We start from the raw sequence: 18,955 nt of genomic DNA, 5'->3' as shown, positions 1-18,955 counted from the left end.
TACTGCAATCAGCTTAAGTGCAAGTATTGTAAGCATATTCTCCACATCTCTCTTTGTTCATTCAACACTAAGAAAACTGGTTAGGTACTTAAAAACTGACAAGCTGATATTTACATGTACATTTTGCATGATCAACTGCATCGATCGCATCAAAAAAAGTGCTTAAATATTTCATACTACCTTTTTATGTCTTTGGCTTTCATTCGCACTTTATGTAAAACTGCCGGTAGCTCTACTACGCTAACTTACATGTAATTTGAACATTATAATTTTATGTGGCTGTTGAATGCAAGAAATATATAAGAATTTGTCAAAGCATGTAAGTATTTAATGCTAAAATGTGAGTTCTCCAGCATTCTGATATTCGATATGCAGCCAATTGGAATGAACAAAAATGAGTGAAAAAAATCAAATTTATCAAAAGAATAATAAACATCGATAAAAGTGATTTAAATTGAAAAAAATCTGATTTAAAAAAAAGTTTAGTAGTTTTTTCAACCCTGGCCAGAGGCATGTACAGTTTAAATGGTCAAGGAAAGACTTTATTTGGATGACAGTGAAAAATAGCTTGCGCATCATTGTTGTTTGCCTCACAGTTTCCTTCCAAATAAATACCTATATGACATGCTTTTAAGCGCTCTAGTGATGCAATGAATAGCAGTTTCTGATATTTAATATTAACATGATATGATCTGATCTGTAGACCTTCTGTGTAAGAACAAGTAGATGTATACTTACTTGAATGTTCACATACTGTTTAGTAGATACTGATGGATACGAAGCGACTTGGTATGTGCTCGTTCATACTTGATTGACCATCTGGAACAGCAATAATTGTCGTGCCAGAAAGCAAAGTAGAACATTTTTCTAGCTGTTTTTCAAGCTAATTTGGAAGATTTATAGATTATATTAGATAAGGGATTGTACTCCATACCGAATGATATTTTCTAAGCAAATTCAAAATGATGATTTGTTTTTTAAAACAACTGAAAGATTTTGTAAAGCTAGGTATGATGCATATTCCTAATGTGTACTCCCAGATGTGAAGGTCTTTCTGTTATCTCTAGGACTAAGGGGTGCGCATACCACCTGCTCTCTACTGGAGAAATCTGTCATGACTGTGACAGTTGAGCCTCTTTCCAGATCTGAGCTCTCAACCATCATTCAAGCTCTATACCCCAACCTCACTCAGGTAGAATTTTTTTTCTGGACATTTGTAGATCTTTCTCACTGCTCCTCTGGAGAGATCTAACGCATATATGTAAATTTATTAAAACCCCAAATCCTTAATTCTTTGTCAAAAACTTTAACATTTCAGATATGTTGACCACTTAGCGTACAACGCATCTCTGACAAAAACTTTCATCAATACAGTTAAGTGTAGCAATAGCGTGATCTTAATGCCTTATCTGTATATAACAGGTGCTAAAAACCCATGTTGCAGCGTCTTAACATTTTTATTCTTATAGGTAAACCAAATTTACCTTGATTGAATACTAGCAGAGCCCTGGCAATCTTAGCTATCACATGATTTTTTATTTTTTTAAGTTGTGTTTTTTATATCGTCCCATGTTTATTTACTAATAGGACTTTAAAGTGGGTCTATTTGTATTCTGTTGATGACAGTAGTATTTTAGTTTATATGCACGCTGGTTGTTGTACATACATGTAGTTGATGTTCTACCATGACAGGTAATTGATCGACTGCTGGACATGTACCTGACACTAAGTGCTGGTAAACATATGGATGACCGACCTGATGCCGCTGACAAAGAAATGGTTTGGTGGACAAGCTTTTATGGCAACAGAAAGCTGTCTACTCGTGATTTACTTCGTTGGTGCAACAGGATATCCAGAGATTTTGAGCTTAAATCTGCTGACAACGAAATCCTAGTTTTTCAAGTAAGTTCGCCTCATGTAAAACTAATCCTCTTTGTATGTTTTTGATGATTAGGCATAATAATAATAATGCTTCATTACATCTTAAAAGTAGAATAGTTTAATATGATCAATGTAGGCCATTGGCCACCGAAATCTCCATGATATTGTTTTATTCATTTGGAAATAATTTTAGAGAAATTTTTAGTGTTTAAAAGACAGTTGGATTAATTTTGACCTCATACTGTGCTGTTCTTTGAAATGGCTTCAAAAAGGGTGTAAAAGGAGTATGTTACAAGAGTGATATCGCCTCGTTTCTTAGCCTGTGTTCCTTGAAAGGTTTACAGAGCCTTCTGGTTGTTAATAGGAGGCTCTGGATTGTTTCTGTGACAGCCTTGGCAACCCCATTAATAGGATCAAGTTAGCTGAGGCTATAGGAACAAAGGTGAGTCTACTTTTTATCAGTTATGTACAATTTTACTTATAAACTCTGAATTGGCTACAAGACATTTTCAGTCATATTTAATGTAGCAGACGATTTATTTGAACTCGAGTTATAAACAATTCATTAACACTATTGAGGTTGAAAACTTGTACTAATATCTAATGCAGATAAATGTGACAGCGGAGAAGGCCAACTACTACTGTAATGTCTACAAACCGACCATCGATATCAGTAATGACCTTATCAAGGTCGGGCGAGCTTCTCTTGACAGGAAGCCCATGAACGCTGCCGACTCTCTCAACCGGTAATATGCTGACTATTAGTAACTCTGGCTACCTCAGTTTCTGTTTGCAGACTGCTTGTGAAATGTGATCATATTGTAAGCGTGCATGTTTTACTAGGCTGTGCAAACTAATAGGCCTCAAGTATCATGTTATGGTGTGCAACGCTATGGTTTGAACGGTATGTAATTTTATGTAAGGTAATGCTATGGTCCGAAATGCTATGGCATGTAATGATGTCATGCGAGTTCATCGTAAGTAATGCTATGACTTAGAGTATTATGATGCAAAACAGAGTATGCAATACTTTTACATGTTATGGTATGGTAGATAATGACATGTGGTATGCTGTAATATGTATTAGCAGAGTATGTATTCAATTCACATGGAATGCTATGGTATATAATGTTATTGCACGCAATGCTACAGTATGTGATGCTATGGTATGTAATATAGTACTAAGTAGTGATATGGTATGCCACAGTCTGCTGGCCGATATTATGTAATGTGACACCATGGTATGCAATGCTATACTCTTTGTATTGTTAGTAAGTCTTGTTTTGCTCTATGCTCTTCCATATTTATTCCAAGCGCATGAAAATGCAACTCCATTCCTACATTTCAAATTAGATTTTTCAACCTCAAGGGAACAGTCTTTAATTTTGTTTTCAATACTCTGATAAGACAGAATCTGTCACTCAGTTATCAGAAAGTGCTTAAGGATTCCTGCCGTTGTAAAGGTGGTTGGTGAGGGGAGTCTGTAGCAAGTCTGCACGGTGCTAATATTCTTTGTTCTCTAATGTAATATAAATACATGCGGCTGTATATTTCTGTAGAGACTCGCAGGGCAGGTTTGCCTTCACTCGGCAATCAAGCGCTCTGCTGGAGAAGATCTGTGTCTGTGTGAAACACAAGGAACCAGTGCTTCTCGTGGGAGAAACTGGCACAGGAAAGACTTCTGTCGTTCAGTACTTGGCTGCCCATACAGGTGCTCTTTCTGTTTTTACTCATCTGTTGATCATCAAACGACCCGGTTCTCTTGTCACTACTTATCTCTTGACTGATTAACTCATCAATGCACACCTCGTGACAGCTTACCCATGGTTGTGTACCTTGTGACTTCCTACCTTCCAATATGTAGTGTGATAGATACATATAAAGGCCAACATTGCCCACAATTGGCCACTTGCCAGTATTCACACCAAACGCTAACAAAAAATTCTTTAGATCTGTACCACGAATGTCAGGTGCTGTTTCACAACTGGTGGCACTTTTAGATTTTATGTTTTGCCCCATGCTGCTCAAGTTGTCTGCAGCTGTGACAGACTAGCTCTATTGAGTAGTCTTGGACACCATTCTTTTTGCTGTCTCTAAATTTTGTTTGCTTCTGTTATTTGTGCAGTTGGTATTTAGTATCTTGGTATTTTAAGCCAAAAACAAAGTAGGAGAGTGCTGCTATTTCTGGGGCTTTGACTAAACATAGACGATTCTTACTTGATATATTGCAACATCGTGTTGATGAGCCAAGGAGCACCAAATTTTAACGAATCTTTAGCCTTTGCAATCTGTATCAAAATACAAAGTTACAAACCATTTGGTTTATTCTTCAGTTTTACTGTAAATTTTGGCGCTTATAACCTAGATTAGTTCATTAGTTTTATCCTGATCATTAAGCAGTTCGGATGCTGTGAGTATTCCCGTGCTTGTTTCAGGTTTTAATAGTTTTTTTGCTATTTGCGTTGGTTTATAATGCTTGTGGAAACTTAGCTTGTCTTCCTATTGTTTTAATGTGATTTTGGTCATAAATGGTGAGTAAAAACTAGTTACTACTCGAGTAGTGCACGTGGAAACTGGTACTTGGACTAAGAAGTACCTGACTATATTCCAACCTGCAGCCTGCAAGTCATTTACCACTTAAAATTTTCAATTTTTCTACTACAAACTACAAGTCATGAGTGAAAGTAATCTGGGTGAACTTGTGTTTTTATTTAGTGTTAAGTTTTTATTTAGTGTTCAGTTTTTATTTAGTGTTTTTAGTGGTATGTTGAGAATAATAAGCAATTGTTGTTATACTGCTATCATGAGTTAGATTAATCATCTTATTACTACAGGCTAGAAAAACGGGTCATTAACAATCCTTCGTTTTTTTCGTTGCGTCATTTTATCGTTGTCAGCCATCTTTATAGACAATTTTATCGTTAAAAACACGAAGCTTTTGCAATGAATTTTTGAAAACGATGCTTTTATTTGCAATTTTTTTATTATAATATCAAAACAACACCAAAAAAGTACTATTGAATAAAAGAAAAACGATCGTTTTCTAAAAATATGGCGGCTTTTTCGTGAACGAGCGCATGTGCAAACGACTTGATGACTTGAAAAAAATGACGTTCTTATCGCCATTAAAACAAAGCCGTAAACTATGAAAGAACCAACGGAGAGAGGGCCAATGAAATAAACACAAATTAAAAAGTAGTTTAGGTTTTGTTCATTAGATGGAAAAAAAAGTAATTAGCAGTCTATAAATTCCTGAACACCCATATGCTTAATGTGATTTTATTCCACTAGCGTCATGTTCATAGATAAACAGGTATGTTTACATGTTTACGTAGATAAACAGGTATGTTTATTATATGCCGTACAAATTTGCTCATTTTGTATGTCTTCGTTGTCATTTGGTATACATCTGAGTATGTGTGGAGTGTATGAGGAGTCACTGTAGAACACACTATTATGTAGGCTGGGCATGGCTATAATAGAGAACAACACTTTCATCTAATCCTTTTGATAGTCTGCTGGAGTTAGATATGCCACTGCGCCTTGCTTGTCAGTTTGAATGCATGGCTTATGTTCCTAGGTCGTTCTCTCACCGTGATCAACATGAATCAACAGAGCGACTGCGCAGACCTTCTCGGAGGTTACAAGCCTATTACCATCTCAAGGATTATCTCTCCCTTACGTGAGCAGTTTGAAGTGCTTTTCTGTAAGACATTCTCCAGGAAACAAAACCAGGCATTCCTTGGTGAGTTTTGAATACTTTTCTGTATGCACTGTTTTTTTCACTCGAAAAATGTATGCATTGTTTGTAGTTTGTTGCATTTCACTTGCTGACTATTGTCAATTTTGCTTGATTTCAAGAAAGTGCAATGATGATTTGGAGGTGAATGCATATTTTATAAGGATTATATGTTTAAATCTTGTATCTTCCTAAATAGCAATAGTTAGTCTCTTGCCCTACAGAAGCAGATGTTTATAATAGCGATAGTGTCGAGGGGTAATTACTCGAAACGTCAAGTCATTGATGATTTGCTGAAACAATTCAATGAGATCTTAAGAAGTCTCATCATTTATTTTCACTCAGCATTGCTCACACTGATTAGAATCTTTCAGGCTGTTCACACTATATCGTCACATGTCGCCATTCTTCATCGATTATATGCATCTGTAAACCGATGGCATCGACGAAACAACGCGGATACATCGGGAAAGTTTGTTGCTGTCAAACTTTTCCGATAGTTCACTGAGCATCAGCAACGGGCTGTGCAATATGCACCCTTTGGTGCATATGGCGATGGTGATTCGCTGTCGTGGATAGCGTAATCGATTTGTTTTCTTTTTTGGTAATTGCTGCGGGACTAGTATTTCATTCAAGCACGCAGAAACAAAGAGGCTTCTTCGAGAAAAAGAAAAATGAGAACGTTGCGTCCCGGAATATTCTCTGATGCAAATGCAGATGAGTTTGTGATAGTGTGAACACGTTATCATTGACAATCATTGAAGTATTGAGGCATCAACGCCGAGATACATTGAGATAAAGTGCACCCTCAGGATATGATTATCCTGATATACGGTTTTTTCACCTTACAAAGTGGAACATGATGATTCCTTACCCTAATCATGTGAATCCTATTTCACCATACGAATTCAACAAAATTTTTGCCCAAGTTCAAATTTGGCAGTTAGTGGGCTTATTACGTACATCAAAATAACACAAACACCGAAATGCTGTTTGCCAAAAGTATTTTCACAATGCCTGAAAGAGACACGATAGCCAGTTTCTCTAAATTCAGCAATTCTTGTGTGTAAAACGATAATATTGTCCCTTTATAACTAGCCTGTCTTGACAAGCTGTTGTTTTTGCGTAGTTGTCCCCCCGTCGAGCTGCGAGCAACAACAGCTTGTCACAAGACGTACTGCACCTGATGCATCAGCTGCACTTATAAGGAGTTGTTCTCTTTCGTCTACGCGGCTCGGCTGCGATGTTATTCCGGTCGCTCCATTGGTAATCATAACGGATTTTACGCAAAAATTTATGTAGAAAAATTAAGATAAGAACGTTTAACTGGCGACCCCTCTCTGCAGTAAATTTTATTAGAATTTGAGAACTTAGGCAACAACAGCGACTAAACATGTCGTTATTTGTGCGCTCAGTCAGTTTTATTTCTATTTTTGTATCAGTCAGTTTTATTTGTTCTTATGGATTTTATTTTGAGTTTATTTTATTCTTAAGTTCTACTAAAGTTTATCACAGAAACTGGTCTTTGGTTAAACGTTGTAATCTTGTTTTTTTCTACATAAATATTTGCGTGAAATCCGTTATGATTACCAATGGAGCGACCGACATAACATCGCGGCCAACTTGCGTAGACGGAAGAGAACAACTCCCTATATGTGCAGCTGATGCATCAGGTGCAGTACGTCTTGTGACAAGCTGTTGTTGCTCGCCGCTCGACGGGGGGACAACTACGCAAAAACAACAGCTTGTCAAGACAGGCTACTTTATAACCAGTAGCAAAGTTGGAGTTGCGATCCCTCAAACAGGTCAGTGGTCAGACAACTTCTCTTGACCTGTTATCAAAAATCCAATTTATTACGAAAACAATGTCATTCGTGTTTTTTGCCGAATTAAGTTAAAAAAAATTTTAAACAAGTCTGCTAAAAGTTATAGTGAAAGCGACAACAGAAACTGATTAGCAATAAAATTTTAGTGATAAAAAGTTGAAATTCAGTAAAATAGTTAAAATTACATACTAAAACATAATGTAGCTTTGTGTGTGTGTGCGTGCGCGCGCGTGCGCGTGTGTGTTCAGTAAACTAAACTTATTACTGTCAATTTTGCTTGATTTCAAAAAAGTGCAATGATGATTTGGAGGTGAATGCATATTTTATAAGGATTATATGTTTAAATCTTGTATCTTCCTAGGTAGCAATAGTTAGTCTCTTGCCCTACAAAAACAGATGTCTATAATGGTGGTAGTGTGTGTGTGTGAGGTGAATTCAAAGTCCATGTTATATGAACCTCTGGCTTGAAGGTAAGAACTCCCTACGATACGTACTGTATATGGTACATTATAATGTGACATTTTACTGCAGATCAGAACCACTAAGTACACTAAATACAATAAAGTTACTGTAGGTAACTATAGTTACTAAGGTTAACATACTATTTTGGTACTAATTTTTAATATGGACAGCACTTATATATAAGCTTTTGGCGATTTTTACCAGGGGATGTTTGCACTATATAATTGCTGTACCCTTACATACGACTTTTTCACGATGTCCACCCTGGGACGAATCAAAATCGTATTCTGGGGGTGTAAATACATTAGTAAATACATTTCTATTCATCTATCTATGTAAATCGTACATATTTACTCTGTTCCTATACCTCGAATATATTCTTTACAGTTATAATAATTCTTTCATTGAAATAGTTGCGAGTGGGTTTCCATACTGCCACACAAGATCACAAGTAGTCATACGTAGAGGTCATAATTGCTGGTTGATTGTTGTACCCAAAGTAAATTAAGCTGACAAGATACAAAACTGTCGAGCATGATTTACAGCGTACATGTTTGTTAACTAATTCTGGCGGTTTATTTATTTATTGCTATCAATTGATATTATCAATTACTTTTTAGTTTATTTATGTTAAAAATTTTAGTAGTAGTTGAGCTGTATGGTTTTAGCAGTAAAGTTGAGCTAATTTTTTATCTAGCAAACTAATACGAACATACAACACATTTGATACAAACTAATACGAACATACAACACATTTGATACAAACTGAATATCACTTTGAAGATTTACATTTTCTTTCATCAAAGCATTCTTTGTAGGACCATCCCTTCCCTTTGCAAAATAAACATCTTAGAAGATTTATTCAAGAGATAAATCTTTGGAATTTTGCACTTTTCCATGCATCGAAGGATGTTATGATTGCTCATTCTTCGATGCTAATATTTGCTCTAGCTAGCATCATATGAGGGGATGTTAGAAACCAAAAAGACTTATGAAATGATTTATTATGTTTAAATTCAACAGCATTTGTTGGCTTTCATATCTACGTACTTATTACTCATAGGACATATCCAGCAATGCTTTGCTGACAAGAGATGGTCTGACCTGCTCAAGCTGGTAGAGCACACCGTGAAGGCTGCCCTTGGCAAGACACTCGAATTGGAGGCATGGGGAAAGCTGCAGGAAAGACTCGCTACCGTAAAACTTCAAGTGAAGTATGCCTCAAGTGCCCTCGCCTTCTCCTTTGTCGAGGTCTGTAGCATGTTTTCCCACTCATGTTAACGGTTCAACCTAGTTTACAAGCTCGCAACTAACCCAAACACGACCTTTCTCAAGATAGGTTTCTGTTACTGCTGATTATGGCGTAGTTCTATCTAATTCTGTCATTCTAACTCGATGTCCAACACTCTAGAATATCTCTGTATTGTTTTTCTGAAGTCTGTTATAGCAATAGCTTGTCTTCATCTTCTATATGTAATGAGTGATCTTGAGTTACATTCAACCAGTTTATAATGATTCTTGCTGTATAATGATTGCTATAAGAGTCTTGCTGCCTCACAATGACTTCTAAACATCATAAATTAAATCACAATGATGGAACAAGCAATTATACATCATACATTCTCCTGTGTATAGCGTGGTTAATTTTGCCTCCGTTTTTCTTCCTTTGCTTTTAGTTGTGGTGAGACAACTCCTAAGTTCATTCTAGCAACATATATGAAGTGTTTAGCCTATACAATATTGTGAAGAGAAAATAAGTTTACATTTGCATTTGAAAAATTTGTTTGACTGTATAATTACAAATGAATGACATATTGCGCAGTTTAAGGAGTCAATGAGACAGGTAGCTAGGTAGCTAACTGATATCCATCTGGGTTCCCTGTGTATGAGCCTTTTCATATTGATCAATTGAGTCTTAGGATATAGGGTTTGACCCCAAAAGATTGCTCATACAGTTGTTGTCTCTATGTTTGAACTAATCTACACCCAGTTGGCGAGTATAAATTTATATGTAAAATTTATTTATATTGTTGAAAAAGTATGAAATACTTTTAGTAATAACCCTATTTATTTAGGTGGAAAATAAACAAATTTATATTAAATTATATTATATTATTTATATTAGCGCAATTTGTAAACGTATTACGTTTTAGCTGTTCCTCACTTTGTTTGGGATGAGCTAACTGTGACAATATCTTGCATTGTCGGTTGTACTATTTGCCTGTTATTTTAATCTGGTAGTTATGTGTCCTACTGACTTGAGAATTGTCTCATTTTATATCAGGCAGGAAAGAGATAATTTATAAATACCTAATGGTATGGTTGTGGCGCTGATGGATTCAACTCCTGTGTGAGCATAAGTTAGTAAATTGGAAAAATTTACATTATTTCTTTGCCCCTTGAAATTTAAAGAATAAATCAATTCTTTTTTTCATGTATACAAGCCACAAGGTTTATTAAATTTTATGGATCTTGCTGATAAAACTTTATGATCTTCACGGATATAGCTGGTAGCTTCAGCATCCCCGATAATTAGCCTGAAGTAACTAAAACGTTTGTTACGATCAAATTTATTGTAACAAACATTTTAGTTACTTCAAACTCAGCTCTTTAAAGGCTGTGTGAGCATAGGATGTGTTGCTCTTTCGTGTATGTTGTAAATCCATATGTTAGTGACTGGGAGTACGCGATCACGTGTTCATAAAATTAGAGTTGTCTTCTTTATGCCGTTTCAACGATAAACTTTTGAGACTTTAATTACTGTGATTATTCTATTGACCATTTTTAGCGTTTGCAAATATGTGTTTGTCATGTGCCGAGTAGTTGGTTCCTATAGGCTACAAACGTTGAATATCGATGAGGATATCATGTCATGCTTATCAATGATGTGTTGTAGAAGCATGCTTACATGCTTGTACCCAATGCCAACAATGCTTCTATAACCATAGTGCACACCAATTAAAGCAAAGCTACTCTTATTCTATGATTGTGGGAGGAGGTACATGATTAGAAATTGAACACAATGCGATCCTATACATATAACTCGTATGTATAGGCAGTCTGAAAGCCCTCAGCGCGTGTTCTTGTTTTGTAGGGTGCATTGGTAAAGGCCCTCACTAATGGAGACTGGGTTCTACTTGATGAAATAAACTTGGCAACAGCAGAAACCCTAGACTGTTTGTGTGGTCTGTTGGACAGCGTACATGGTTCTGTTACTCTCGTAGAGAGAGGGTAGGTCTTTAAACCACTTCCTTTATGAACTAGCTGCCTCAGTCACATACTGACTACACTTACGTCAATACATCATCAAATAAGTTATATTGATCTGTTTATGTCAGGGATGCTGAACCAGTTTACAGACACCCAGAGTTTCGACTCTTCGCTTGCATGAACCCAGCGACAGATGTGGGCAAGAAGGAGCTAACTGCTGGTGTGAGGAGCAGATTTACCGAATTCTTTGTTGACGAGCTAGAGAGTAAGGCTGATTTGAGGTGAGATAAAGAAGTGTTGCGAAAGGTCTGTTACATATTTCCAATGGCTCATTACGTAATGCCTCTGTAAGAAGATCAAAACCATGTTTACTGTGTACTTATTTAGCTCTTGCTATGTTATTGGAGTATAAGCACCAATAAACTCAGCCATTGAGTACAAGCACTCATGCCAAGTTTCACATCAAAACAAACAACGAACTGAAGTTCACATTTTCATCCTTAGCTGAACCCGCTTCAGTAACCTATTAATACTATGCCAACTTAATCGCTAGAAATACAGTTGAACCTCTACTTTTGGAGGACTGCATACAAAATTTTCATTTAAGAAACATCCTTTGGTAGAAATTTTCCTTAGACTTGCGAAATATTTTCTTTGGTACGATACGAAACATTGAAATTAACATTATCAATTATCAACAGGCTATGCCAACTTACCCTTAAGAATTGTATTATTTTAAAAATAGCATTAATGGTCGTCGCTGTTGGACTTTGTTTTTGACCAAAGAAAGCTAAGTCAATGCTACCGATGTGGTTCCTGGAATAAACTCATTAATCTACATTGAACGAAAACTGTGTTCATGTCTAAAATAGTAAGCCATCTTGAGCTGAAAGTATCAAACTATGAACAACTGTGTATATGTAATCATTCTATTAGCAATGTTAATATCAGCATTCAACCTGCTATGATTGCCATTAATTGCTAAAAGAACATCAGCAAAGTTTCATAACAGCTTTCATTATCTTTTTAACCAAAAATTTTGGAGGTAGTAGCCCAGGTTTTCATTGTCTCACAGTTCGTCTCTTAAACAAATTCATATAATCCTAGTGTCATAAAGTCGGCGTCACCACATAGAGTACATAGAACTACTTTACTTTTACAGAGTTATCACAGTTATTCTAGTGTCAGAGATGCTTGTTTTCTGGCATTGTTGAGAATAGCTAATGTATTTCCTGGATGTAACCAGCGTTTCTCTATGAATTGATAGGGTCATGGTAAATGCTTACCTCTCAGGACTTTCACTTTCTCCTAAACAAACAGATGGAATTGTCAACTTTTATTTGGCCATCAAAAAGGAAGCGCTTATGAAGCTAACAGATGGAACAGGAAAGCGCCCGACCTACAGGTTGGTGATGGTTTTTGCAAACTTTTTAGAATTTGGTTACACTAGACTGTAATAAAATAGTTTTTGTTATATTTTGTAGTGGTTCTGTAAGCATTCTTTGGGTATACATACATAGTATAGCTTGAATAATGTAGTTTTGAATTTCGATGATTCTGCATGCCACTCAAAAATTCGCTAATAGTTTAATAAAAATTATTTGATTTAAAAATTTATCGTGGACCACATTTGAGGTTCGTTCTATCTGCCCCAGTCTCAATGCTGACCACATAAAATATTTGTGTACCAATTCCATTTTTCATTTCTAGAGTATTACTTTAATTTTTTGGAAGACCAGTCACTAATCATATGGATACACAAAACTTACTTCATCGATTGCTTTAGTAATATCTCGTACAAGTTTTACAAAAAAATTAATTTTAATCATAACACAATATGATTTTTAGCCTCCGAACTCTGTGCCGAGCACTGCGGTACGCAGCATCTAACCCTTACCACTCTGTACAACGAAGTCTATATGAAGCCTTCTGCATGAGCTTCTTGACACAAGTAGATAGGTCCTCCCATCCCAGTGTCACAAGACTTATTCTGCAGCGCATTCTTGGCAAGGGTAAACAACTCCTTACTACATGATCTTATGTCTTTTTCATGGTGCATTTAATGGTAACCCTGAATCAACCTTTTTTGAATAATTTGTAACCAGATTACACACAGTTAGAACTTTGTTTTTGGTGTTGAGCTATAGAAGTAGAACTAAAATGGTTGGCAATGTCTGACTAGCCTCTATGGCATGTTGTAGTAGTTATGGCTGTCATCACCAGTGTATTTAGATATGCACGCTACCAAACTGTGTGCATAGATTAATTCAAGGTATTTTTAGCATTAGTGGGATTGCAAGTTATTCCTAAAGACCTTGTCTAAACACATTTTGTTGCATTTCTACCGTTCATGAAAAAGTATTTGATGAAGTATTTTAAACAAACTGCTGAGTTGCTGAATTGGTAGTATTTCAACATGACTATCATCTGTCTACAGGAGTCGTTCAGCTAGGGTGGTAGTTCAGCTATTGTGAATACTATCTGTGGAGATCAATGGATGTCTCCTCATTACAATCTATATAACACATATGCTATGTCACTAGTTACTCTTGTGTTAACTTTGTAGAAAATGCCAAGGCCGTTTTATCTAAGCCTCTGCTACCACCTGTCGGAGTAGATTGTGAAAAGTTTGAAGGCTTTTGGCTTAAAAAAGGAAGTAATAAGCCAATACGAGACAAAGATTATATTCTCACCGAGACAGTTAAAGCTAATATGCGAGATGTTGCACGAGTTGTTGCCTGTGGGTTAGTCAATGAATATCTCATATTCTCTTTTCATCAGACACTCGTTTTGCTCCCAAAAATGTCTTTATATAGACTACCATGTTTGCTTTTCTGCCAATTATGTTTGGATTTATCATTTTCTATTGAGTTTTATTAAGATTAGTAATTATAGTTTTATTTTGAATCAGGTTCACAACTCCTGCGTAAACTTGTTTCCACTTACCTGTATCTGGGACTGTCTGTGCTACTGTGACTGATAGTAGCACTGATTGTGATACTGACTGTGATACTGATCTGTGACTGACTGTGATACTGATCTGTGACTGACTGTGATACTGATCTGTGACTGACTGATCTGTGACTGACTGTGATACTGATCTGTGATACTGATCTGTGACTAACTGTGATATTGATCTGTGATACTGATCTGTGACTAACTGTGATATTGATCTGTGATTGACTGTGATACTGATAACTGAATCACCTAGATTGACTTGAGAGTTGTTTGTGCCGCGTTTACTTGTTGAGTTTTGACACACTCAATCTTGGCTACGTTTTAGTGGGTAAACCAGTTTTTGAAATTATTTTTCGTTTGTTCTTCTTTTGGCATTAGATTGATTTGTTAAGCTGGTGCGCAAATGATGTGTTGTTGGTGCTAATATTTGGCCCTTTGTTTAGACTTACTTCAAACACAATTAAAGCAAACAGAAACCTACATGAAGCTTGTCTGTTATGTGTGCGACTCTTTATATTAGTTTGTTGTTCTTCAACAACATTGCAATAAAACACTGTTTTTTGAGTTGGTCATTTTGACAGACGAAATTTTATGATATTATGTAGGGTTTGGTGTAATTAGCAGTATTTAAATCACTCCAAACTAAAACTTCATTATACAGTATGACTAGAAAAGTTACATCCTGTCACCAAGTGAGCACAAAAGAAATCCTATGTTGTAGAAGCCACCCCGTATTACTGCAAGGAGAGACCTCTGTAGGCAAGACGAGCATGATAGAATACATAGCGCAGGCGAGTGGCAACCGCTGTGTGAGGATTAATAACCACGAACACACTGATGTTCAGGAGTATACAGGGTCTTATGTGGCTGATGAGCATGGACATCTTGTCTTCAAGGAAGGTTAGTCAAACTAACTCACTAGTTATGTTTGCACACTAATCAGTCCAGTCAGCTAGGCTTATTATATGTAGAAAGTGACTAAATACTGGTTGCATGCTTGAGACCTTGCCCAATCTATAAACCTCAGTTTGTGTGTTACTCTGTGATTCTGTACTTCGGTGTGTCCATCTATAGCTACATGTATTAAAATATTGGAATGAAGAATCCGTATCACAGAAGATTTGATCTCAGAACCTCCCGTTCACCAGCCAAACACCTTATCATTTTAGCTACGCAAGATAATGGAATCAATGGGCGATGTATGTCGATATGTGGGTGAAAATACGCTACAGTGATGGATTCATTGGGCGATATATGTCGATATGTGGGTGAAAATACGCTATCGCTCTATTACAGTGCAATGTAACGGCGCTCTTATCAGTAAGCTTACTCAAATTAGCCATGTGCCAGGCTGATGGCAAGCGGCAGGCAACTACATTACTCTCACTGTTTATAAACTGATTTTTAATACCCGTGCAACGATATTCCACGTAAATATTACGCGGTATTCCGCTATTTCAAACTATAAATATGACACAAGTGAAAAAAATGTCTGTGAAATTGCACCGTTTTATCTACATCATTCCTTGAACTTTTAACGGGTAGGCCAAAAATAATATTATCTTGAAAATTCAATTCGTTTTGTGTGTCATGCTTTTCCTTTTGCATGCTAACTAACCTGTAGCTACTTTGGTTGCTGGTCAATGAGAATATCCACCACGATTATATATTCTCGTTGAAATGATTTGTATGTTATGCCACTCAGAGGCTTGATATTGGTTATGAAAGGGTGCGCTATATACTTCTGACTACTTCTGTCGCAGGTATTCTGGTGGATGCCATGAGGAATGGCTACTGGATAATCCTGGATGAGCTAAATCTTGCACCAACTGATGTGCTGGAAGCACTCAATCGTCTGCTTGATGACAACAGAGAGCTCTTCATAGCCGAGACACAGACCACTGTCAAGGCTCATCCTTCTTTTATTCTCTTTGCTACCCAGAATCCCCCTGGACTTTATGGCGGCCGAAAGGTTTGTTGCTCATCATTTAAACTAGTGATTGATTTCAGGTTTGACCCTGTGTTACTATTCTTAGTCATTGGTTACTCTGAGAAACAATCTTATTGCAGAGGGTCTTCACGGGTTCATTATATGCAAACAGTATCGTGCAATGTAAGGGCGTTGGAGGAAACGCTGGACCTATACTTACGAACTGCTTTACATCTTTTCGATTTGTAACTAGCCTTCGATAAATCATTTTCATGTGCATCTTAAGAGAACATTGACTACCTGTCCGAGCTACTTTTTTCAGAAACCTAAACTTATACGGTGTACCAGGTTTAATGAACTACTTTAATATCTGTAGATGCTGTCGAGGGCATTCAGGAACAGGTTTGTTGAGCTGCACTTTGATGAGATACCTAATGATGAGTTAGAGCACATTCTGCACAAGAGATGTGCCATGCCTTTATCCAGCAGCCGCAAGATCATCAAGGTCATGTCTGAGCTCCAGGTAATTATTAGCCTTCTGCCAATAGTTGCTGTTAATTCTAGCTGCTGCTCGTGGGTGACTGCTATGTGAGTCCTCTCTCTCAGAATGCATAGAGGGTTCAGGTACAGACTTGACAACTCGTCTATTTTAGGTACAGACTTGACAGCTCGTTTATTGTAAGCACAGACTTGACAACTGGTCTATTGTAGGTACAGACTTGACAACTGGTCTATTGTAGGTACAGACTTGACAGCTCATGTATTGTAGGTACAGACTTGACAACTCGTCTATTTTAGGTACAGACTTGACAACTCGCCTATTTTAGGTACAGACTTGATAACTCATCTATTTTAGGCTCAGATTTGACAACTCGTCTATTTCAGGTACAGACTTGACAACTTGTCTATTTTAGGTACAGACATGACAACTTGTCTATTTTAGGTACAGACTTGACCACTTGTCTATTTTAGGTACAGACTTGACAACTCAGCTATTTTAGGTACAGACTTGACAAGTTTATTTCATTTACAGATTTGACAACTTGTCTATTTTAGACACAGACTTGACAACCTTTCTATCCTTTCACATTTTAAATTTCACTCAAATGCTATGAAAGTGAACAGTTAATTCTTGTTGCTGCATCTAATAGTGAATCTAATATCCCCGAATATTTTGATTCATTTAGATATTCTCTGTCCATTTAGCTGAGACGTCGAGACTCGGGACTGTTTGCTGGGAAACAAGGCTATATTACACTGAGAGATGTATTCAGATGGGGTGAGAGATACAGACAAACAGCTGAAAAGATCACTGATACATTCTATGACTGGGATCAGCTCTTGGCTGAACAAGGTGAGCTTAAGATATCTTTGATAGCCCTAAAACAAAAAGCCAGAGAGTGAGATATGATATGATATGATTGCATGCATCGTAAAGTTTTACTTATGGCTTGGATCATACCAAAATATATATTTCAATAATGACCGCTTTGGCTAGGTTGTAGAAACACATTTGTTTTTTTTTGTAGAGGTTTCCTCGAATGCACGATTTTTCATATTCTAATTTGGAATTATCTGTTCATGCTGCTTAAGTGCTAATATAACGGTTTTGCTTTCTTGGTAGTAAAAATAGTAAAATATCAGTGTCAAAAAAGTTGATTATACACATACAAGGGCTATCTCATATCAGGTTTCATGCTATTGGCGGGTCGAGTGAGGAAGGCGCAGGAAGACCAGGTCATCGTTGATGCTTTGGAAAAACACTTCAAACGTAGAGTAAACCACCTGGAGTTGTTCTCTCTTGACTCTAGCTACTTTGATCATTATATGCAGCAGGTACGTGACTATTTTTACATCATTCTTGTCGAAGGCACCAATACTTTCATTGCTATGTCTGTAGATACTTGAATACAAATCTGGAGCGGTCTGACATTCTCATTCAAAGGATAGCAAATTCTGACAATACAATGATTTCGAGTGCATGTAAACCACTACATATGAAGTTACTTCAAGACGTGCCTCATATGTTAAAACATTTGTATGTTGAAACAAATATTTTTATAGGAATACATTGTAATTCGTTTAATTTGTTCCACAGCCAAACAATCTGATGATAACTTGTTAATATAGTAAATAGAAGCTGGAGGTAATTATACAGAGCATTAAAACCAACGCAGTAGGAATGTGAACAACATGAGGTGGAGAAAAACAACTTAATGTATTCATTAGTGTATAGGTCACACCGTCATATTTGACATGACAAACAGTACATTTTTTAAGTCGATATTTATTTCACTCGTGTATCGTCCTAGTCGCATGCAAAAGAGCAAATTTTAATTAGGTATGTGTGCCACGTGTGATAGCTTGTAGAAAGTGATAGTGAGAAAATACGTTGGAAAAGTTGATTCGTGTCTAAGTCGTGCCTGACTTTTTGGGCGATATTTTGGTAGAAAAATGTGCAACTTATACTCGAATAAATATGACGTATGAACAAATCCAAATTGATAAGTAATATGCGACAATAAAAAGTTATTATTGCCACTTCATGCTAGAGATATGTAGGCTTGGCGATCCATACACAACTATTAAGTAAAAGTTATGATAGAGATATTCAGAGTGACTTTCTCCAACTCAGATTAGTAGAAGGTAACTTAGCTTACTTTGTTTTATTGCTTTCATATTTTTGTACATTTCTATGTTAGTTTTCACCTGCCTTTTCATCATCACTTATGAAGCTCCTATGCTTCAAACAAGTTTAACATTACTGCCCTTGCAGTGTGAAATATTTGCTAGAGTTTCATGTTATTTGTTGAAAAATTTGTATGTTAAGATGATGGTAAACATATGTTTAACTGTATTTAAGATAAGCTATATCATGATTCTTGCAAGCAGCTACTTAGAGTTGTCCATACTCTACAGTCCAGTCAGTCAGCTGTGTCGAAATCATGG

General features: G+C 36.6%; 1 protein-coding gene across 1 annotated transcript in view; it reads left to right on the top strand.

Annotated features, from left to right (window-relative positions):
* Positions 1-18,955, top strand: part of LOC137405237 (midasin-like) — a 50,163-nt gene that overhangs the window by 13,067 nt on the left and 18,141 nt on the right. The window contains exons 10-26 of the mRNA XM_068091466.1: positions 1,068-1,192; positions 1,693-1,902; positions 2,246-2,323; positions 2,491-2,627; positions 3,441-3,592; positions 5,462-5,626; positions 8,972-9,159; positions 11,003-11,139; positions 11,247-11,399; positions 12,386-12,523; positions 12,967-13,130; positions 13,685-13,862; positions 14,798-14,976; positions 15,840-16,048; positions 16,383-16,529; positions 17,213-17,360; positions 17,697-17,842. Coding sequence (XP_067947567.1) covers positions 1,068-1,192; positions 1,693-1,902; positions 2,246-2,323; positions 2,491-2,627; positions 3,441-3,592; positions 5,462-5,626; positions 8,972-9,159; positions 11,003-11,139; positions 11,247-11,399; positions 12,386-12,523; positions 12,967-13,130; positions 13,685-13,862; positions 14,798-14,976; positions 15,840-16,048; positions 16,383-16,529; positions 17,213-17,360; positions 17,697-17,842 — 2,654 coding nt within the window. The remainder of the gene's footprint in view (positions 1-1,067; positions 1,193-1,692; positions 1,903-2,245; positions 2,324-2,490; positions 2,628-3,440; positions 3,593-5,461; positions 5,627-8,971; positions 9,160-11,002; positions 11,140-11,246; positions 11,400-12,385; positions 12,524-12,966; positions 13,131-13,684; positions 13,863-14,797; positions 14,977-15,839; positions 16,049-16,382; positions 16,530-17,212; positions 17,361-17,696; positions 17,843-18,955) is intronic.

The sequence above is a fragment of the Watersipora subatra genome, chromosome 9, assembly GCF_963576615.1.
Source record: "Watersipora subatra chromosome 9, tzWatSuba1.1, whole genome shotgun sequence".
In the NCBI taxonomy this organism is placed as follows: Eukaryota; Metazoa; Bryozoa; class Gymnolaemata; order Cheilostomatida; family Watersiporidae; genus Watersipora; species Watersipora subatra.
Note: the sequence above shows the minus strand (reverse complement) of the source record. Positions and strands in the feature narration are given on the sequence as shown.